General features: G+C 42.7%; 1 protein-coding gene across 1 annotated transcript in view; it reads left to right on the top strand.

The window, feature by feature from the left end:
- The window catches only part of UBE2H (ubiquitin conjugating enzyme E2 H), a 325,238-nt gene that overhangs the window by 290,810 nt on the left and 11,075 nt on the right, over window positions 1–23,353 (top strand). The window contains exons 5-6 of the mRNA XM_049775634.1: window positions 3,747–3,786; window positions 5,213–5,265. Of these exons, the coding sequence (XP_049631591.1) occupies window positions 3,747–3,786; window positions 5,213–5,265 (93 nt within the window). The remainder of the gene's footprint in view (window positions 1–3,746; window positions 3,787–5,212; window positions 5,266–23,353) is intronic.

Here is a 23,353-nt window from a genome sequence, read left to right as displayed (position 1 = left end):
TACCTTGGTGAATTGTGAATTTTCAAGTTGGATCTTAGCCCATATCCCAGTTAATACTTTGCTCTTTCCAGTCTGATTTTCAGAAGATATTTGGGGTGGGGAAAGGGGCTGAAGGCCATTTCACCATTGGCCAACCAGGCTTACAGTTCAGCGTGAGGGCCCAAGGACGCAGTGCTATGCCAGGAATCACAGGGCCACACCCACCGTTCACAAGACACCCTGGATGCCCCCTCCTCTCCGTACTATCTTCTTTTCTTCAGATGGTGGTTTTCTAACAGGACCCTGGAGACTGGGTTTCAAACTTTTCATTACTGAAGAATGTTTACTAAGCTCTTCCTGGCTCTAGTATTTATCTTGGCTCTATCTTGGACTCAGCCAAGCTAGATTTATGGTGAAATGAAGAGTGTGGAAAGTATGTAAATTGAAATGTAATCTAAATAACCTTGGCCAGTACGGGAGGCACCTTCATATTTCTGAGAGGGTTTTGACAAATAGTTAAAACTCATTTCACCGGGGCCAGAGAGATAGCATGGAGGTAAGGCTTGCCTTGCATGCAGAAGGTTGTTGGTTTGAATCCCAGCATCCCATATGGTCCCCTGGCTTGCGGGGACCATATGGGACACCGGGGAATCAAACCTCGGTCCTTCCTTGGCTAGCGCTTGCAAGGCAGACACCTTACTTCTATTGCCACCTCACCAGCCCCCATACCTTGTTTTTGTTTTTGTTTTGGTTTTGGTTTTTGGGCCGCACCCGGTGACACTCAGGGGTTACTCCTGGCTATGTGCTCAGAAGTCTCTCCTGGCTTGGGGGACCATATGGGATGCCGGGGGATCGAACCTCGGTCCATCCTAGGCTAGCGCTGGCAAGGCAGACACCTTACCTCTAGCACCACCATGCAGGCCCCATACCTAGTTTCTTGATTAAACCTTTGAGGTTCCCTGTGCCATCAAGTTGTCATGGCTTCCTTCTTACTCTAGGAGCGAGACCCCCCCCCCCCCTCTGTTTTGAAATCTGCCACTTTTTCACTACTTGTTCAGCACTGAAGAATAGTGACCTAATTGAGTTGTTCCCCAAGAAGCTTTTTTTTTTTTTCCCATTTAGGAGAAAATCTTTTTTTTTGCAAACAGACAAAAACTTAAAGCTGGATATGTATATGTTATATATACATATATGTATATGTTACTGTCCTATACTGTTCTTAGTCGACTTCCCACCTCATTTGGAGTGGAAACCAGCAGCTGCTTTCAGAGGCCCACAGATGTGTCTTTGACCTGCAGCATGGTGTCCTCCTCTACATTCACCCCCTTCTGATTTTGCTATTCAGACACAACAATGTCTCGATGCACTTGGCTCTTTTCCCCTAGATGTGGGAAAAATTCACCTTTGAATGAAGTCATCTTTGCAAGGCTCCTCTCCAGCTTTGTTTCTGAATCCCTTTCCTTTCTTTGTTCTTCTCCTTAATGCCTTCCACCCTCTAGCCTTGTTCAATGACCTCCCCATCATTGAGGACTTCTGCCATAGATGTTGTTTTGCAAAGTGCTGCTTTTGAGAATTCTAGCTGAGGCAAGATTTTTCGTATCAACAATGAAGTTTAAGTTCTGGGGTTTTTTGTTTAGTTTTGTTTGTTTGTTTGTTTGTTTGGGTGGCCACACCTGGCGGTGCTTAGGGATCTAACCAGGTCAATCAATGTAAGGCAGGCACCCTGCCCACTGTACTGTCACACCAGCCCAATCTTTAAGTTCTTAATTGTAGTTTCAAGTAAAATATGCTTTACATTAGTAAAGCAAGGCTCTCAAACTGTTTAGACAAACGTCTCCCCCTCATCGAACAGTTTCTTGGCAGTTGTCATATAGAAGCATGTTCCTAGACATAATTAGATGTTGAGTACCTTATGAGTATGTTATATATTGAGCCTAACTTGAGGATCTTCTTGACTTTTTTTAAAAGAAAGTTGTGGGGGGTTTTTTGTTTTGTTTTGTTTTGGGGTCACACCTGGTGTGGTGCTCAGGGGTCACTTCTGGCTCTGTGCTCAGAAATTGCTACTGGCAGGATCGGGGGACCATATGGGAAGCCAGGAATCGAACCACTGTCTGTCCTGGATAGGCCACGTGCAAGGCAAATAGCCTACCACTGTGCTATCTCTCCAGCCCAGAGGTTGTATTATTTAAGACTACTTAGCTAGAGAGGTAATATAGGAGTTTAAGAGGGACCGTAGCAATAGTACAGTTGGTAGTGTGTTTGACTACCGTACGTTTGATGATCCAGCATCCTGTGTAGTTCCCCTACCACCCAGGACTAACCACTTTTCAGAAATAAATAGCAGGGCCAGAGAAATATCACAGCGGTAGGGTGTTTGCCTTTCGAGAAGCCGATCCAGGATGGATGGTGGTTCGAATCCCAGCATCCCATATGGTCCCCATGCCTGTCAGGAGAAACTCCTGAGCCAAGTGTGACCCCCCCCCCAAAAAAAAGGAAAAAAAATGATACATCACAACTCATTCTGAGGATCTTCATTAAGCTCCATGACTGTCCTTTTCCTGATGCCTTCTCTGCTCACATAGACTTCCTTCAAACTGTCACATCTTGAGCATGTACCAGTTTTTAGTTCTTATCTTTTGCTACGGTGACTTCCTGTCTTCATTATTCTGTACCTAATAGGCAACTGCAGTGCCTGTCACACACATGGATCAAATATTTTTGAATGCATGTGAAGAAGAGATCATATGAGAGGATGAGAGAAAACAAATTTGGGATATAGCAGAGGTCACCTTAGTAAGGAATTTGAATATGAAATGGAGTGAAAGAAATCTTGTCTTCAAAGGAAATAAACAATAAGAATGACAGATACATGGTGGATCTCCTGTAGATTTTCATCACTTATTGAAGTTCATTATATCACTGCTTTTGTTAGAGAATCATTTCTCTTTGGAATGTAAATATTAATATATGATTTTCTTGTAATAAGCAAAAAACCAAACAGTGCACCCCTGATAGATAAGCCATTTTACTGAATTTTTACCAATTTGTTGCCTCATTTCTTGGTCGCTCCAATTTTAATTAAACCTGGATTTCCTGAAATGAATGAAGTTAAAGAAAATATTTTTATGAAATAAAAATTAAAAGGATTTTATGAAATCCTTTGTGGTTTGGAAGCAGTTCTCTAGTATTTCAACAGCTTCATTCGTGTTTCGCACACAGTGTAACAGAGTGATACCAGTAAATGAGTTTCAGAAGGAGAAGTTCAAAAGCAGAACTTCACATTGGGAGACTGAACAGTAAAATTTCAGGAGGGGAAATCAAAGTAGCTTTCTTAACTTTTTTTACTGGCACTATTTATAACTTTTTGGTATTATAAAATTTTCTTGGCAAATACCTTCACAGCAAGCAATTTCTTTTAATTCTCTTTTTTTTTTTTTAAGCAACTAAGTTGGGCTCAGAGTGTGCTTATTTGTTACTAGAAAGAACTCTGATGTTTTAATTGACACTGTCAGGGTGAATATAGTCTTGTTCATAACCAGGGACCTGAGTTATGGAAAGCATTGCTTTATGAGTATCTCCACCTTTTTCCAATACTGAACACTGTCAGGGTGAATATAGACTTGTCCATAACCAGGGACCTGAGTTATGGAAAGCATTGCTTTATGAGTATCTCCACCTTTTTCCAATACTGAAATTGTTTCCAATACTGAAATACTTAAATTTTTCTCTGAATACTTTTTGCTGCTAATTAACATCTCTTTTTACAGGATTCATGAATAAAATTTTCCATCCCAACATTGATGAAGCGTAAGTAACTATTTAAAAATGTTTAACTCTTAGCAGCAACTGCTCTTGATTAGAATTCATCACTCTTCGATTATAAAAAGGTCTCAGCTCTCTTTTGGATTTTATCAGCAGATAGGACTGTATGAATGATCATTTAAACTAGAATCCCAGGGTCACGATATTCCAGAGTAGCTCAGATTCTACTATTGTATGCTTCAGTTTTTTCCATTGTTGCAAATGGATCCTTCAGGATCCTTTGATGTCCAACTAGCATTTATAATATTTTACATCTTTGTTCTCTTTGTATAGACATAATTCAGATTTGTTTTCATTATACAGATTTACTATTTTCAGACCTTAAAATTCTTGAGAGTGAATCAAATGTGAATCACCAGTTTCATTTCAGTTCATGAATCTTAATTATCCCTTTCTTTACTTTTCATATTTTATTGATACTTTTAATTGAGTTGCATTGCCTCCTACTTCAAACTTCCCTTGGTACTTTGCATACAAGAAGATTTGTTCTGCAATTTTCCTTGATATGGCACTAAATTTTGCTATTCTATGTATGTACTGCAGATAAGGTATTTTGATTCTGTGTGATGAACACATCCACCAGACCCCACTGTCCTTTAATTTTTATGTGTATTAGACATCCCAACGTGGACAGTCTCTTAGGGAACCACGTGATAGTCAGGATCAGGAATTGAATAATGCAGTTCTTTGTATTCTTCAGTTTTCTGGAAATATACTGCTTAGCAATTTCCCCCTTTAAGATCAAGGATCCTGTTTAAGATCATGTATTGCATTTTGTTGTGTTTTTTTAAATTACTTAAAGTTGGGCCAGAAATATAATGCTTCATGGGCTGATTGCATGTTTTGCATATAGGAACTCAGCTTTAATCCTCAATACTTCATGGTCTCCCTAGAATTGCCATGTGTAATTTCCCAACACAGATCTGGGAGTAGGCCCTGGACACCAATGACTCTGGCCCAAAAATCAATTATAAGTGTAAAATGGGAAAAATAATCTACATGAAGGTGAAACAACTCAACTTAAAAAGAAAAAAACAAAGAACATTTAAAATACGGATTAGTCATTTGGTAGACATATTTTATAAAACAATGGTGTTTCCTCATTAAGCTCAGAGTGCACATTTATAATCAGAGCTGAACAGTGAGAGTCCTCCTTCCCTGGATTCTTGTTGGGAGGCCCCTGGAACCAGTATTAATTCTTCTTTCCTGATCTCTTCATAGTTGAGTTCCTTTTTGATTTGTAAGGAGACACTTAAGACTTTGTGTATATCCTCATTCATACTTGACCAATTGGAATTCTTCTCTTTTTTAATCTACTAAAAATATTTTTTAATAAATAATTTAGTTGCCAGATAGATGCAACTAACTTTCTCATTTTTTTAAAAAATGCCATTCTTTCCATCTGTTTCAGGTCAGGAACTGTGTGTCTAGATGTAATTAATCAAACTTGGACAGCTCTCTATGGTGAGTTTGGCCATGGAATATTTTTTTAGAGATGGTGAGACATTGCCTAAAAAAAATGTCGGGCTTTTTCTCTGCTTAAAGGTGTTTGGTTGGGAATGGGAAGGGATTTAAGAATCTACACGGGAAAATGTAATCTTGCTTTAAAAAAAAAAAATCTTGATGTCCAAGCTTTGGTATGGCAGTGGAAGCTTAAAACAGTTTTATGAGATTCTGAAATGCAGGTATAGTGATTATACAAATATGTTAACATTTTACACACATGCATTAAGAAGTACATATATACGTGTGTATACACATAGGTATACACACACGTTGATAGTGCCTTTTGGTTTTAGAATATCCTGTGTGTTAAGATGTATTAAGAGGTTTGGGGGATCACCTATTTCTAAGATCAAAACCTCACTATGAAGGAAAGAACAACTTAGATGTCAGTGCTGAAAATGAAAATGACATCTTAACTCTTCTTGTGATTAAATTGTCCAGATATGCAGAATACTCTATCAGTATCTCTACATAAAGTATAGGAGGTAAAAAAAACACTTCTCAATTTTATTTTGTTGTTGTTGTTGTTATTGGGGTTGGGGGGCCACACCTGGCAGTGCTCAGGGTTACTCCCGGCTCTGTGCTCAGAAATCACTCCTGGCAGGCTTGGGGGACCATATGGGATACCAGGGATCGAACCCGGGTCCGTCCCAGTATGGCAACATTCAAGGCAAACTCCCTACTGCTATGCTATCACTCTGGCCCCTCTCCTTGAGTTTGTAACTTTTTTGGAAGTTAAACTATTTTTAAATATATTTATGTTTAGGAATACAACAGATCCTTCTTTCCCCGACCCTACACATTCAACTCCTCAGGCTTCACTGATTCTTTGCATGTATGAGACTCTGGGTATGAGACCTGGTACCTCTCCAGTCAAAATGTAATCTATACTGGGCCAGAGAGATAGCATGGAGGTAAGGCATTTGCCTTTATGCAGAAGGTCATTGGCATCCTGTATGGTCCCCCAAGCCTGCCAGGAGTGACCCCTGAGTGCTGCTGGGTGTGACCGAAAAACAAAAAAAAAAAATGTAGTCTATATGAGTTTAAGAAAGCCACTGTTGTTCTCTCACCCCATTAAAGCTTCTTTTGGGAGTATTTGCCCTTGGACCCCATTTCACATTCTGCCTTTGATTATTGTTATGCCTTTATTTTTTGTGTGGTGTTAGGATTTTGTTTCCAGGACGGTTAAATGCATGTCTGTCTTTTTTTTTCTTTTTTTTAGAGATAGTGAAGGAGAGGGAGAGAGTGGAAAGAGAGAGGGAGGGAGGGAGGGAGGGAGGGAGGGAGGGAGGGAGGGAGGGGGAGAGAAAGAGGGGGGAAGAAGAAAGGAATAAGAGGGAGAGAGGAGGAGAGGGAAAAGGAGGGAGAGGTAGGGAGAGGGAGAGAAAAGAGTGACAGGGAGAGGGAGAGGGGGAAGGAGAGAGATAGGAGGAGAGGGACAGGGAGGGAGAAAGAGGGAGAGAAAGGAATGACAGGGAGAGGGAGAGAGAGGAGGAGGAGAGGGACAGGGAGGGAGAGAGAGAAAGGGATGACAGAGAGAGGGAGAGAGAGAAGAGAGAGGAGGAGGAGAGGGACAGGGAGGGAGAGAAAGGGATGACAGGGAGAGGGAGAGAGGAGGAGAGGGACAGGGAGAAAGGGAGAGAGAAAGGAATGACAGGAAGAGAGAAGGGAAGGGAGAGGGAGGGAAGAAGAGAGGGAGGGAGAAAGAGAGGAAGAGAAAGATAGGGAGGGGAGAGAGAGGGAGAGGAAGAGAGGGAAAGGAGAGAGAGAAAGGAGAAAGAGAGGTAGAGAGGAAGGGAGTTTTTCCAGACCCATGTCTCTCCCGCATGTCTGTCTTAACATGCATAAGTGGTTCAAACCATAGTGGGAAGACAGAGTGAATAATAAAGAGTATAGCTAAGTTAATGAAGAGGAGGGGCTGGAGAGATAGTACAATAGGTAAGGCAGTTGTCTTGCATGTGGTTGACCTGGGATTAATCCCCAGAGTCCCATAAGGTTCCCCTGGTTCCTGGAATTTCAGGTGGTTTCCCCAACCACTGCCAGGAGTATAGTACAGAGCAAGGAGTAATTGAGTATTGCCAAGTATGGTCAGAAAACTAAACAAACATGCTGAGTATTATATTTGTTTATGGAAGAACTAGGTTTGATTGCGTGTTACTGTGATATATATTAATACGCATTAAGGCCACTGTGTGGTCTCTTGGGCACAGGGCTACAAACTCCTAAGCACTACCAGGTACGACCCAGAAAATGAGAGAAAGGAGAAAGATTTTAGACAAGGGTATGTCAGAGTTTTCCTGCTTTACCTGAAGAGTTGTAAGACCTAATATAGCAAGGTACATAAAACATATTCCAGCTACAGTCTTGGAAGCAGTCTTGTAGCAGGATGGTGCCTGGCACTCTAGAGGAAGGTTGGCCACCGGCAGCATACATTTCATCCTTTCACCCTGCTATGGATTCTTTAGAATCCTTTCCTATGCCAGAGTTAACTTCTCACCTTCCCTGATGATCACCTGCCCCTTCTTTGTTTGGTTCAAATAAGCATTACAGCTTTTCACCATTTTTCAAACCATTACTGGTTTACTGTTTTTCTTATCCTCATAGATTGTAAGCTTTACAAGAGCAGGGTGTAACACAAATGTTTAAATGATTCCTGCTATGCACAAAGGGTTTCAAGTGTTTGTTGGATTACTGAGTGAATTAATCATGCCTTGTTCTATTTAAACATGAGGGTTTTTAGGAAAATGGTAGTGTGTACAAGGAGATGGAGCAACAAGAAAGAACATACACTCAGGTTGTTAAAGGAGTTATTTTTAAGAATTTTTTCCTCCTTTTTTGTGGGGGGAGTCTTGTGGCAGGCTGCCTGGAATATGTGATGTAATGATGTATTTTCTTAAACTGCATTCACATTATCAAAATGTGAATAACAAACTACTGCAAGATGGTTCCAATTACAATTAAGTAAATGAGACTTTAACTAATTATTTCATTATTGACAAGAAAAGCTTTGTGGGAAAGGATAGGATAGTTGGTTCTCAAGAACTCCACATCTCAACAAGATTTTATTTTCTTAGTGCTTAGAATCAAACCCAGGGCTTCACATGTGTATGTCATTTTGTCTACATGGAGCCTGAATAGATGTTTTTAAATTAATTTCAATTTTATTTTTGGGTTATTGGGCCACACCAGCGATGCTAGAACTAACTCCTGGATCCACGCTCAGGGATCACCTCCTCCAGGGCTTATGAGACCATATATGGTGCCAGGGATATATGGAGCCAGGGGCAAGGCAAGCATCTTTCCTGTGTGTGTGTCTTCTACCTGAAAAGATTATTTTGAATGATAGCTATTAATGATCACATAGCATGAGCCTGTCTGATCCCTACTACAAAATGCCCTTTCTGGAGCCAGAGCCATAGCACAACAGGTAGGGCATTTGCTTTACATGCAGCCAACCTGTTATCGATCCCTGATATCCCATATGATCTCCTGAGCCTGCCAGGAGTGATTTCTTTTTCTTCTTTTTCCCCAGGAGTGATTTCTGGTTTTTTTGTTTGTTTGTTTTGTTTTTTGTTTTTGGGCCCACATTCGGTGGTGCTCAGGGGTTACTCCTGGCTGTCTGCTCAGAAATATCTCCTGGTAGGCATAGGGGACCATATGGGACGCCGGAATTTGAACCAACCACCTTGGGTCCTGGATTGGCTGCTTGCAAGGCAAATGCCACTGTGCTATCTCTCCGTCCCAAGGATTGATTTCTGAATGCAAAGTCAGGAGTAACTCCTGAGTGCCCCCCCCCCCCCGCCATGCCTCTCACCCTCCATGTCACTCTCAGGTATCACCCCTGGTGGCTTGCAGCACTTATGAGCCTGAGTATTTCAACTGTCAGCCCGTGCTACAGGACAAAGTATCACTCTGAATGGATTCTAGGCCTCCACTGTGGATTCCCCCTTCCCCTACACACACAAAAGAATTCTAATTCATGTATACTAGTTTTTCATGCATTCAATTATGTATACCATTTCCATGATTTTAGAATATTTTCACATCGCCTCAAAAACAAATGCCCCACTGCCTTTTAGCAACCTTTTTTTTTTTTTTTTTTTTGGATTTTTGGATTTTGGGGCCACACCCGTTTGATGCTCAGGGGTTACTCCTGGCTAAGCACTCAGGAATTGCCCCTGGCTTGGGGGGACCATATGGGACACCTGGGGATCCAACCATGGTCCTTCCTTGGCTAGCGCTTGCAAAGCAGACACCTTACCTCTAGCACCACCTCACCAGCCCCATTTTTAACAACCTTTTAATCTTCTTGTGCACCCTAACCCCTGCTGCCCCATCCCTAGCCAATCACTGGACCTACTCTTTATATCTAAAGATTGGCTTGTTCTGTATGTTTCTTGGGGTTGTTGTTTTTTTTTTTCTTTGTTTTTGGATCACACCTGGCGGCACTCAGAGGTTACTCCTGGCAGGCTCTGAGACCATATGGGATGCCAGGATTCGAACCACCTTCTGTTTGAATCAGCTGCATGCAAGGCAAATGCCTTACCACTGTGCTATATCTTCAGCCCACTGTATGTTTCTAATATATAGAAAGATAGGGCTAGAACTATAGTTTAGCAGGTAAGGCTCTCTTGGCTTGCATGTGGCCAATCTGGGATTCAATCCCAGCTGAGCACAAAGCCAGAAGCATTGACCAGTGTAACCCTTTCCCCTCCCCCACAATAAAGAAGGAAATACAAAATAAGTTCTTTTGTGACTGACTTCACTTTGTAAGTGTTCTCAGGATTTGTCCATGTATAGCACGTATCAAAAAGTACTTTTATGCTTTCTGCAGCCTTGTGCAGATCTCAGCTCGCCGAGGACATCGGCTTATTCTGCCCTGAAGATTCCCCCACACCCCCCAATAAAAAAAAATGCTTTGATCTGGGGGGAAAAAGTACTTTTATGCACAAATTATTTGATTGTACAGATAACGTCATGTTTGTATACATTTGACAGGTGTACTTGGTTTGTTTCTGCCTTTCTAGCTATTCTGGTTTTGTTTCTGTAAAATATCTCTATATATTTTTAATATCTCCGTATGTTTATATATGTGGGCATAAATTCTCATTGCTCTTGTGGGGGTGGAGGACAAGGAATGTTTCTTACAAGGAGTAAGTAGATTGCTGGGTGTATGGTAACACTTGGGTTAATTATGTATGGAACCAACAGACTTCCCCTTAAGTGATTGTACCATTTCACATTCTTGCAGCAAATTTCTTAAGGTTCAGAGCAGCCTTTTAAAAGTTATTAGCTAGCATGACTAAGGTTTTCATCATGACTATGCAATGTTAAAAAGGTTCTTTCGGGCCCGGAGAGATAGCACAGCGGTGTTTGCCTTGCAAGCAGCTGATCCAGGACCAAAGGTGGTTGGTTCGAATCCCGGTGTCCCATATGGTCCCCCGTGCCTGCCAGGAGCTATTTCTCAGCAGACAGCCAGGAGTAACCCCTGAGCATTGCCGGGTGTGGCCCAAAAACCAAAAAAAAAAAAAAAAAAAAAAAAAAAAAAAAGGTTCTTTCAGGGGCTGGAGTGATGGTGCAGCGGTAGAGTGTTTTCCTTGCATACGGCTGACCTAGGATGGACACATTACACACACACACACACTAGTGTCCCATATGGTCCCCCAAGCAGGAGTGACCCCTGAGCGTCAACGGCTGTGGCCCAAAAACCAAAAAATACACACACATATACACACACACACACACAAACCAAAAAAGTACACACACACACACACACACACACACACACACACACACACACACACACACACACACACTGGTGTCCCATATGGTCCCTCAAGCCAGGAGTGACCCCTGAGTGTCACCGGTTGTGGCCCAAAAACCAAAAATACACACACACACACACACACACACACACACACACACACACACACACACACACACTGGTGTCCCATATGGTCCCCCAAGCCAGGAGTGACACCTGAGCATCACTGGGTGTGGTCCCAAAACAAAAAAATACATTTCTTTCATATCACTTTGCATGCACTTAGTAAATTGTTAAGATTTGAACTTTGTTGGTCTGTGTGATTTGGAGGAGTGTTTGATTAGGGTTTACAGCTAGCAGTGCTCAAGGCTTACTATGCCTGACTCTGTGCTTAGAGATCACTCCTACCAGGTTGGAGACCATATCTGGTTCTGGTGATCGAACCCTGGGATGGCTATGTCCAAGGCAGTCATCTTACCTGCTATACCATCTGGCCTGGCAAAATGTTTTTGTTTTTTTTTTAGTTTTTAGTTTTTAGTTTTTGGGTCACACCCAGCAGCTCTCAGGGGTTACTCCTAGCTCTACGCTCGGATATCGCTCCTGGCAGGCTTGGGGGACCATGTGGGTTGCCGGGATTTGAACCACCACCCTTCTACATGCAAGGCAAACACCTTACTTCCATGCTATCTCTCCGGCCCCAAAATGATATTTTTTAATAATTTTTATTGTGACCAAAATGAATTATGAATCTTTCACAGTAATATTTAAGGTACATTGTGACAATGAGTTAGGACCATTCCCACCACCAATGTTGTCCTCCCTCCACCCCTGTTCCCACCATGCATCCCATATCTCCCTCCTTTGCCACCCAGACTGCTAGTGTAACTGCTTCCCTCTGTGTATAGCTTGTTGTAGATTGGGTATCGATTCTGTTGTCGTTGACTTTGGGTTTGGTGTTTGGCAAAATGATTTTTTAATTTCTATCTGACGTGTGAGTTAACTTTATGCATTCTGTGTGAATTAACTCTTGCATTCCATATACAAGAGCATGGGCACTACAGATAAGTGCAGAAAACTTAGTTTATTTTTAGGGTGTAGTCAAAAGTATAATTCATGGGAGAGTTGTTTGGCCATTTTATTTAGACATAAACTTTTTGGGGGGAGATCACACCTGGCATCGCTCAGGAGTTACTCCTGGCTACGCACTCAGAAGTCACTTCTGGCACGCTCGGGAGACCATGGGATGCCGGAATTCGAACCAGGGTTCATCCTGTGTTGGCCACATGCAAGGCAAATGCCATACCGCTGTGCTATCACTTCAGTCCACACACACACTTTTAATACAATTCATTTCTTTCAAGGAAAATTTTAAAACCAGGTAAATACAGAAGTATGTATAAAAATACTGTTGAGGTGATGTAAGGACATAGACAGCAGCAATTAGGGAACCAGACCAAAGTTCAAATGCCTGCACCAATGAAGTACCACAGCACCCCCAACACCACCAGGTGTATCCCAGAGGCCACCTGGCACCTCAGGGCCCAAATAGCTCCTTATCTTCAAACCTTCTTGTTGAACCAACTGGTAGATTGAATATTTCTGGGGATGGACCCCAGATCTTCCCAAGTTCTGCTTAGGTGTTAACCCATTCCTGCCCCCCTGCTCATCCCATAAATGTGTTATTGGAAAGTATAGTATTATTTCAAATGCCTTGGTGGTTCCTTTTAAATTTATCTAATCTCAGGATCTAAATTTTTATTACACACTAGGAAGAGTTAGTTGATAATTGGTGGATTTTAAAGCATCTGGCATGGGGTTAGTTGATAATTGGGAAAATCTGAATCACTGTTTTCCACAGTGACTCTTGAAAATATTTGGTCAGAGGATTTAAAAAAAATTAACTAATTTAAAAAAGTTGGAAAATTAATAGGAATAATTCATGAAAACAAAAGACTGGGGCTTTTTGTTACTGCAGGCAGTTACTTGCCTGGGTAAGGTAGCCAACCTGGATTTGATCCCCCAGCACATCCCAGATGTTCTCCTGAGTACTGTCAGGAAAGATTTCTGGATGAAGAACTAGGAGTAACCTTAGAACACTGACCACAGTAGCTAAAAAACAAACATAAAAACCATTTACCAGTAATAAAGTTTATATGGAATCAGAAGAAACTATAAATAGAGCCTTGCTGGAAAATAAGAAATTGGAGGTAACTCATTACCTAATTGAGAACTCTGTTACAAAGCTATAGTGATTAAAATTACCTATTACTAGAATAAAGATAGGCTTTCTGATTTATGCATGGGTCAGAATCAAATACCCAGAAACAAAACCCCATATATATATATATGGACAGTTAATTTTTGATAAAGGTGAGAACATGACATAAAATATAGTTTATTTGACAAATACTGCTGAAAAAACTGGATGACAAGTAAGAAATTAAAACTCATTTCATATCTTAGACCTTCAGTGAAAGGTCAATTCAAAGTAGATCAAAAACCTAGATACCCATCTAGAAACATTGAGAAAAATATAGGGAGAACACTCCAAGGTTTGGACCTCAGAGTGTGGCCTCAAAAAAAGAAAAGCATGGGTGGGGCCTTAGCAATAGCACTTGCCTCACACCAGGTTCAATTCTTGGCATCCACATGTTCCCCTGATCCCACCAGGAGTGATTCCTGAGTGCAGAAGTAATGAACAGGCTTAAGAACTCAGTGTTGGGCCCGGAGAGATAGCACAGCGGTGTTTGCCTTGCAAGCAGCCGATCATGGACCTAAGGTGGTTGGTTCGAATCCCGGTGTCCCATATGGTCCCCCGTGCCTGCCGGGAGCTGTTTCTGAGCAGACAGCCAGGAGTAACCCTTGAGCAATGCCAGGTGTGGCCCAAAAAACAAAAACAAAAAAACAAAAAAAAAAAGAACTCAGTGTTGGGGCCGGGAAGGTGGCGCTAGAGGTGAGGTGTCTGCCTTGCAAGCGCTAGCTTAGACGGACCATGGTTCGGTCCCCCCAAGCCAGGGGCGATTTCTGAGCGCATAGCCAGGAGTAACCCCTGAGTGTCAAATGGGTGTGGCACAAAAACCAAAAAAAAAAGAACTCAGTGTTGAACCATCCATGCTGGAATTGCACATTATCCTGCCTTTGGGACAGATGGTTGTCATTGATTCTCAGACAGAGGCTAGGTAGATACCTCCTTTCCACTACTGTGGGAGAATTGTCAGCAGTGACAGGTAACTAACTATGTGAAGTTTGGATTTGATGATCTAATGATCATGATAGCTCCATGATCCATCTCCCATTTCTCCACCTGGAGATATTCCAGAATGGTGTTAGCACATGGTCCAAGAGTTTAATTAGCTCTAAGGGAAATAAATGGGTCATTCTTGGGTTGAACAGTGTAGTGGAAATGTTCACTGTGTAAAGGTGAATTATTTTCCCAAGCATGCTGCTTTATATTACATGAAGCTATCCTATTTTTGTTTTGATTTTGGGCCACACCCAGTGGCACTCAAGGTTACTCATGGCTCTCCACTCAGAAATTACTCCTGATGGGCTCAGGGATGTTATGGGAGGCAGGGGATCCAACCTGGCAATACATACATCTGCTATCACTATGACACCACCACCCCAGTATCTTTTCCTTTTTCACTTTTTTTTTTTTTTTTTTTTTTGGTTTTTTGGGTCACACCCAGTGATGCTCAGGGGTTAATCCTGGCTATGCATTCAGAAATCACTCCTGGCTTGAGGGACTACATATGGGATGCCAGGGGATCGAACCGTGGTCTATCCTAGGCTAGTGCATGCAAGGCAGATGCCTTACTGCTTGCGCCACTGCTCCGGCCCCCTCCTTTTTTTTTTTTTTTTTTCAATTGTTTGTTAGGGGAGGGGTCACACCCTGTGGCACTCGGGTTACTCCTGGCTCTGTGCTCAGAAATCGCTCCTGTCAGGCACGGGGGACTATATGGGATGACAGGATTTGAACCACTGTCCTGGTTTGACTGTGTACAAGGCAAACACCCTAATGCTGTGCTATCTCTCCAGCCTCTAGGTATCTTAAATTTCTTTTTTGGTTTTGGGGCCACACCCGACAGTGCTCAGGGCTTACTCCTGGCTCAGCACACAGGAATCATTTCTGGCAGGCTCAGGACCATATGGATGCCAGAAACCTAGGTCAGCTGCATGCAAAACTAATGTCCTACCTCCTATGCTGCTGTTTAATAACTCTGGCCCCTCTTATTCTTTTTTTTTTTTTTTTTTTTTTTTTTTTTGTGGTTTTTGGGTCACACCCGGCAGTGCTCAGGGATTATTCCTGGCTCCAGGCTCAGAAATTGTTCCTGGCAGGCACGGGGGGGGACCATATGGGACGCCGGGATTTGAACCGATGACCTCCTGCATGAAAGGCAAACGCCTTACCTCCATGCTATCTCTCCGGCCCCTCTTATTCTTTTTCTGATATTATAGACCAGGGGTCTCAAACTCGCGGCCCATTAGCCATTTGCGGTCCTCCGTACAACATTTTGTGGCCCTGCCCTAGAGGAATCTTTCTTTGTTTTGTTTTGTTTTAGTTGTTTGGGTCACACCCCTCAATGTTCAAGGCTTACTACTGACTTTGCACTCAAGGATCACCCCGACTTTGCCTCCTGCGGCCCCCAGGTAAATTAAATTTGAGATCCCTGTTACAGACAGACAAAATTGTTATCGAGTGGGTAAAGACATAAAGGATTTGGGGGGGGCCGTAGTGATAGCATAGCAGTAGGCACTTGCCTTGCACACAACCAACCCAGGTTCGATCACTGGCATCCCATATGGTCCTATCTCATCACCCCCAAGCTCCCCCCCCCCATAAAAATTGAGTTTTAGTATGACTGTAAGAATACCCAGCTAGTTAATTATACATTAACAGCCCTCATTTCTTGAAGGTTAATAACAAATCTGATTGCCATGTTTTAACTTGCAGTCTTTTAAGGTAAGCAGGGTCATGTCAGGTTTGATGGATAAGTGGCCTATAAAGTATGGTGAAGTGAGGGAGGGAATTTAGAATCTGACATGGTAACCAGCAGTGTTAGTGGTGTACAGGAGCTGGCTCTCTTCTCCGTGCCATGTGAGTGTTAGTTTGTGCAGTTTTGTGCAGTCTCACCTTGGGTGGGAAGAAGCTGTGATTGTGATTGTTGGAAGATGCTATTTCTAAGTCAACTGTAGTGGGTGAATGCTTGAAAACTACATGTGTTATGCAACAATATCACATTGGTTGGTATGCTGCTATGTAGTGTTCTTCCAGGTCTCAGTACCTGGCATCCTGGCACTGCACTTTCCCACCAGGAGCTAATATAATATAGTAGGTAACTTGGAATACTAAAAAACTCATGATATCACGAGTAAGATTGTTATCAAGTTAAATTGCAAAAGTTCGTCCATCTGTAACTACTTTTATTAGTGCAAACTGTTTATTTTCTTGAACCATTCCCAGCTGTGCTCAGGACTTAATTCTCTTTCTGATCTCGGGTCAGTCTTGGTAGGGTTTGGGGGTCTTATGGGATGCCAAGTTTTGAATCTGGATTGGCCATGTGTACAGCAAATGCCCTGTTCACTGTACTATTTCTCTGGTCCTTTTTTTAAAGGGGAGAGATATTTTGTCTACATGAACCTCCTCAGGAGATTTTATTCTAGCTTTAAAAGAGTCCTACATTGTGATGGGGTGGGAGGAGATCCTTATGGGACTGGAAAGATAGGTGGTCAAAGAAGGGAACCATACTTTGCATGTGGGAGACCTGGCACACAGTTCTCTGAGTACCTCTGGGTTTGTCCCCCAACCCAAGAAAAGAAAGACCCCATGGGTTTAAATTTTAAATATATAATGAATTCATGGGGCCGGAGAGATAGCATGGAGGTAGGGCATTTGCCTTGCATGCAGAAGGATGGTGGTTCGAATCCCGGCATCCCATATGGTCCCCCGAGCCTGCCAGGAACTATTTCTGAGCATAGAGCCAAGATAACTCCTGAGCGCTGCCGGGTGTGATCCAAACCCCCCCACCAAAAAAAAAAAAAAAATTGTCATACTAGTTGTTCGTGTAATTATTTCCCTACCAGCATTCACCACTCTTTTTTTTTTTTTTTTTTTGGTTTTTGGGTCACACCCGGCAGTGCTCAGGAGTTACTCCTGGCTCTATGCTCAGAAATCGCTCCTGGCAAGCTTGGGGGTCCATATGGGATGCTGGGATTCAAACCACCTTCCTTCTGCATGCAAGGCAAACACCTTACCTTCATGCTATCTCTGACCCTGCGTTCACCACTCTTTTGTGGTGAGTGACATATTGTGAACCAGTCCTTCCGGCCCTTATCTCTATTGTCTCTGGGATTATTACAATAATGTCTTTATATTTTTCTGAAAACCCATAGATGAGTGAGACTTCTGTGTCTATCTCCCTCTGAGTTATTTCACTCAGCATGATAGATTCCATGTACATCCATGTTTCATGACTTCATCTCTCCTGACGGCTGCATAATATTCCATTGTGGTATATGTACCACAGTTTCTTTAGCCATTCCTCTGTTGGAGGGATCTTGGTTGTTTCTAGAGTCCTTTGATTCTTTTTCATCTCAGTTTCTCCTTTCAAGTCCACCTGCCTTCCCTAGTACCTGTGTGTGTTCCTCTGGAGGGCAGCTCTGTGTTTAGGGGCCTCTGTTTGCCTTACAAGACTCATTGATGGGGCCAGAGAGATAGCATGGAGGTAAGGCGTTTGCCTTTCATGCAGGAGGTCATCGGTTCAAATCCCGGCGTCCCATATGGTACCCCATGCCTGCCAGGAGCAATTTATGAGCCTGGAGCCAGGAATAACCCCTGAGTACTGCCGGGTGTGACCCAAAAAAAACACACACACACAAAAAAAAAAAAAAAAGACAAGACTCATTGATACACAACTATTCTATCACATATGGTACAGTTCTCCAACTGAAGAGAGACAGGGTTTTCTGTCTTTTTTCCCCCCTCAAACTCTTTTTCTGTTTTTAGTATACAATCTAAGCAGAAGAAAGAGGAAGGAAGATTCTTCTCTAGTTTTTTTTTGGTTTTGTTTTTGGTTTTGGGCCACACCCAGTGGTGCTCAGGGGTTTCTCCTGGCTATCTGCTCAGAAATAGCTCCTGGCAGGCACGGAGGGACCATATAGGACACCGGGATTCAAACCAACCACCTTAGGTCCTGGGTCGGCTGCTTTCAAGGTAAACACCACTGTGCTATCTCTCCGGCCCCTTATTTTCATATTTTATTTTTATTTTGTCTGGTTTGGGGCCACCCCTAGCTTTGCTAGAACCTAACTCCTGACTCTGTGCTCAGGGATCACTCCTTGCAGGTGGGGTCCCAGGGAAACAAATACAATGTTGGGGATTGCACTCCAGGTTGGCCAAGCAAGGCAATTAAGTACCTTAATCCTTGTATTATCTCTCTAGTCCCATATCTGCAGGTTCTTAGGACAGGCGAAAGAGCAGGAAAACAAAGCTTTAGTTACCAAAAGTATTGAATAGCCAAAGAGAATCAGGAAATTTTATTTGCCTTTTAAATTAAATAAAGGCCTTCGTACTTTTTATACATACAGACTCTCTTCCAAAAATGAATGGAATGGAGTTTGTTTTATTTGTACTTTGAATCCATAGCTTTATGATTTAGCAATTCACGATGACTTAATTACAATTCCTTACCACTTGATCAAAAAGTCAGTCCATGGGGGCCGGCGAGGTGATGCTAGAGGTAAGGTGTCTGCCTTGCAAGTGCTAGCCAAGGAAGGACCTCGGTTTGATCCCCCAGCGTCCCATATGGTCTCCCCAAGCCAGGGGTGATTTCTGAGCACATAGCCAGGAGTAACCCCTGAGCATCAAATGGGTGTGGCCCAAAAAAAACAAAACAAAACAAAACAAAAAAAAGTCAGTCCATGGGTTTAGAAAGTTGTTGATTTTCTCCAGTAAGTCAAGAATACTAGTAGCAAGGTTGATATTCCAGGTGATGGCTAACCTTTTTGAGCCTGAGTGCCCAAATTGCCGCACAATGCCCAGTCCTCCCAATGGCCAGTCTGGCCCTGTTGCCAGGTGAGCTGCAAAGCAGACACCAGCACACTCGCCTCCCGCCACATATCTTAATTGTGGACCTTCCCGCGTGCCAGCTGCAAGGCCTTCGACTGCCACCACTGGCACGTGTGCCATAGGTTCGCCATCGAGGGCCTAGGAAAGACATTCAAGGGACAGATTCTAGACCACCAGGGCTGATAACTATTTTGTCCACCTTTTCTGTCCACATTTTTGTCCATCTTTTTTTTTTTTTTTTTTAACTCTGAGAGCAACACTTTTATCTGCTTTTCCTTTGAGCCTTGCTTCATGTTCAGTTACAGAACAAGTATCTTTAGGGACTATATTTGTGATTTTTCAGCTTAGAATTTCGAGGTGGACTTTCAGAAGAGATGAAGATAGTGACAGTGAAATACAAATTTGTTCGATAAAATCTTCCAGATTATGAATAATTTTTTTTGAAAACAGGACAAACTTAATGAAAAATTATCTACCTGGGTAATTGGTGCCCCACACCTGGCAGTGGCCAGGGTCTACTCTTGGCTCTCACTCCTTGTACTAGGAACTGTGTGCTGCTGAAACTCTCACATGCAAAGCATGTGCTTCTATCCTTTCACCCCCAAGTCATTGTTCTAGGGATCCTTTTTCTGACAATAAAGACTAGACTGGAGGTTGGCAGGCTGTCCTAGAGATGGTTGCCCAGAGGCTGGAAAAGATAAAATTTTGGCCTTGCATGTAGCTTACTCAGGTTTGATCTCTAGCATTTTAAATGGTCTCCCAAATCTACCAGGGGTAACCTCAGCATTGCCAAGGATTCTGACCCAAAGGGAACAGCACATTTTAGCAAAAATTTCCATTCTAACATTTAAAGGAAATAGAGGAAGGAGAAAGAACTTAGGGTCACTGGTTCATGAGCCAGCCTAGAATAAAAAATAAGAGATGTGATTCATTCCCTCCTGGGTTGTTTTTTTTTTTTTTTCCCTTTTAAACTATTCACTGTATTTGTGAGTCATTTGGGTAAAAGACAGCATCACGTTAGAATTGGTGCCTTTTTTTCCCCTCACTCATAATGATTTGCATTGACTAATACTATTCCTTGAGGAATACAGGTATCTGAAATTTCTACTCTAAGCAGATGTCATCTTTTGTAGTAATATTTTTTAGTCTTGTCCTTTCAAGTTTGAAGCCTATTTTATAGTAATTTTTAGTCGTGTGTAATCCTTATAAGGAACTGTCATATTACACTTCTCTTTTCGTAGATGAAGAAATTGAGATGCAGAGAGGAAGAGACCTGCCTTAGGGTCAGAGAGCAAGTCAGTGCAGGCCTGAGATTAGCCTTGTGAAGCTTTTTGTTTCTGCTTTCCGGTCAGAAACAAGCTTCTCTTTTGCTAGAGACAGTTCAGCCCAATGGAATTTGCTCTGCCAGATACCCACAGCGTGTTAAGTTATGCCGAATCAGCCCTTTGTCCATCCTCCAAAGTGGGTTACTTTTCCCCACTTGCCCATTTGAGATCTTGGAATTCTATACCTGGCGGAAGTGATGATGACAGCCAAGCTGTGGGGAAAGAGCAGAAAAAAGGGGTAGGAGAAAGCTGCTGCAGCAAAGAGAACTCCACCTGAAACCCTCTTCCCCCCAATCCCCCAGCAAACAGCCTCTTCCCACCTATGTGGCCTTGGAGAGTAGGTGTCTTAAGATAGGTGATTTTTTACACATTTACCAACCAATGCTAAAGTATAAAACTGATGCCATAAATAAAGCAATTGGAATCAGTGATCCTACTTTAAATGAGAGAAAATTAAGATTGAGAGCACTCAAAAGGAATTCTATAGGAGGGCCTGGAGAGCGAGTTTGCCTTGCACTCAGTCAACCCAGGTCTTATCCCCAGCATCCCATATGATCCCCCTGAGCCTCCAGGAGTGATTCCTGAGTGCAGAGCCAGGAGTAACCCTTAAACACCACCCTGTGGCCCAGAAACAAACAAAAAGTTACATAGGCATTACTAATTCATGTGTCTCAACCAAGGCACAAGTGCTCTGGTGTTGGCATTAATGCCTTAAGAGGTAGCTGAACTTGAACTACTGATATAAGGCAAGAAGAGTAGTATAAATGACACTCCTGCCTTTAAAAATCCCAGAATCCAGGGGCTGGAGTACAGACATTGCATTTATAGCTCCCCTTTTGTTGTTTGGCCACATTTGATAACAGGTACCTGAGCCCTGCTGGTTAGTGACAACCCACCCCACCTCACCCCAGGCACTGCCTGGCATGGCCCAAAAACAAAGCAAAGAAAAAAAAATCTTGAGAAGCCAGTAATAGTGGCAGACAGCAATTTCTAGATTGGGTGACTTGTGTCTGACTCTTGTCTCCTTTCAAAAACCAAAATGTTAATGTTTTGTATAAATGGTATTTGTGGGCCAGAGGTATAGGACGGGTTAAGCTACTTGCCTTGCCATGTAGCTAACCTTAATTTATTATCTGGCACCACATGGTTTTTCCCCTGTGCAATGCTGGGAGTGACCCCTGATCACAAAGCCAGGAAGGAGTAGGTTCTTCTATGGCCTTCCACACCCCTTCAGCAACAACAAACAGAGACCAAGGAGATGGCACAGGTCCTGACCCGAGGCCTCTTGAATCAGTCTGTGATGGCCACTGTGAGATGTGCCTTTCTGCTTTACTTCATCCTGGCCCCGAGTAGAGCTGTCCTCTCCTACCGGAGAACACTTCCTCTCCTGCTCTTCCGCTTCGCAGCCGTCCCTAGGCACTTTGATAGGGTGGGCCATGTGTGTGTGTTCATGTGGGAAAACAGTAGATGCAGAACAGAAGAGCTTGATGTGGAATACTTTCCATTCTTTACAGCAGTGACCTGGACAGTGCCACTTCTTTATAGCTTGTATAAAATCTTTCAAAGTTCCTCAGACCCCTAAATAAGGAACCAAGTTGCCCACTTTTGAGTCCTAAAACAGTGCCAAGTGATGAAGAGAATAGAGTTGCCTTGCTTGATTTCTTTTTCAGAGTTTGGTTCTATTGTGTGATGGAAACAACTGAGCCATTGATCTCTTTAAGCAGGACCTATGCAGTGATGGCAGAACAAGACCCAAGCTTGCCCTATGCTGCTATCTAAACTGCCCAAGACTACTTGGCCCTGTAACTGAGGTGCTTAAAAACTGAAATAGAAGGACCGGAGAGATAGCACAGCAGTAGGGTGTTTGCCTTGCATGCAGTGGATTCAGGACGGATGGTAGTTCGAATCTGGTATCCCATATAGTCCCCCAAGCTTGCCAGTAGAGATTTCTTGAATGCAGAGCCAGGAATATCTCCTGAGCACTGCAGGGTGTGACCCAAAAACAAACAAACAAAAACCAAAGAAAAGAAAACTGAAATAGAGGTTCATTCACACAAGCCACATAGACTCTGTTCAGGAACCTTGAACTCCTGAGATAGGAAAAATGTGTGTGTGGAAGAGATTGCCATCACTGAAGCATTCGGATTTGTTTGTTTTTGTTTTTTGGGGCCACACCCTGCAGTCCTCAGGATACTCCTCAGAAATCTCTCCTGGCAAGCTCAAGGATATGCCAGGGATCAAACCCAGGTCTGTCCTGGGTCAGCTGTGTGCAAAGCAAAGGTCCTACCGCTGTGCTATCACTCTGGCCCCCGAGGCATGCAGTTTTGATGCAGAAATGTGGAAACCTTGCACTATACTGAAAGTTTGTCTTATTTGTTAGCACAGGCAGCAGAGTGCATATGCCCAGGTTTGAAGGACAGCTTATAGCCTCTTAGGCCAGTTACTTGATTTTTGTGTGCCTTAGTTTCTCTGTATACAAAATGTTTCCTATTTCATTTCATTGGCTGGTGTGATGTGCAGGGTCTATATAGGGCTGGGGGCATGTTTTTCATGTATGAGGACCTGAGTCTGATCTTTGGCATACACCACTCCCCTCCAAAAACTCTGTGTGTTGGGGGTTTGTTGATGAGTGTGATTGTGACAGCACAAGGAAGTCGAGAGTGTTGGCTGCTGCCAAGCTGTTGCTATTATTAGTGCTACTGTAACTCAGTAACTTCCCTGCCCTGGGCTCTGTCTATAAAACTTGCACACCCCTTGTTTTTTCCTCTGTAATTAGCTTACCTTTTGACTTTTTTTTTTACCTCTGCCATATTAATCTGCCCACCCAAAGGTAAAGAGAAGAAAAAGGTTTTGTTGGGTATTATTTTGTTTTTAAAATTTTCATATTTT

Source organism: Suncus etruscus, chromosome 1, assembly GCF_024139225.1.
Source record: "Suncus etruscus isolate mSunEtr1 chromosome 1, mSunEtr1.pri.cur, whole genome shotgun sequence".
Taxonomy (NCBI): Eukaryota; Metazoa; Chordata; class Mammalia; order Eulipotyphla; family Soricidae; genus Suncus; species Suncus etruscus.
This window is presented reverse-complemented; position numbering and strand designations above follow the sequence as displayed.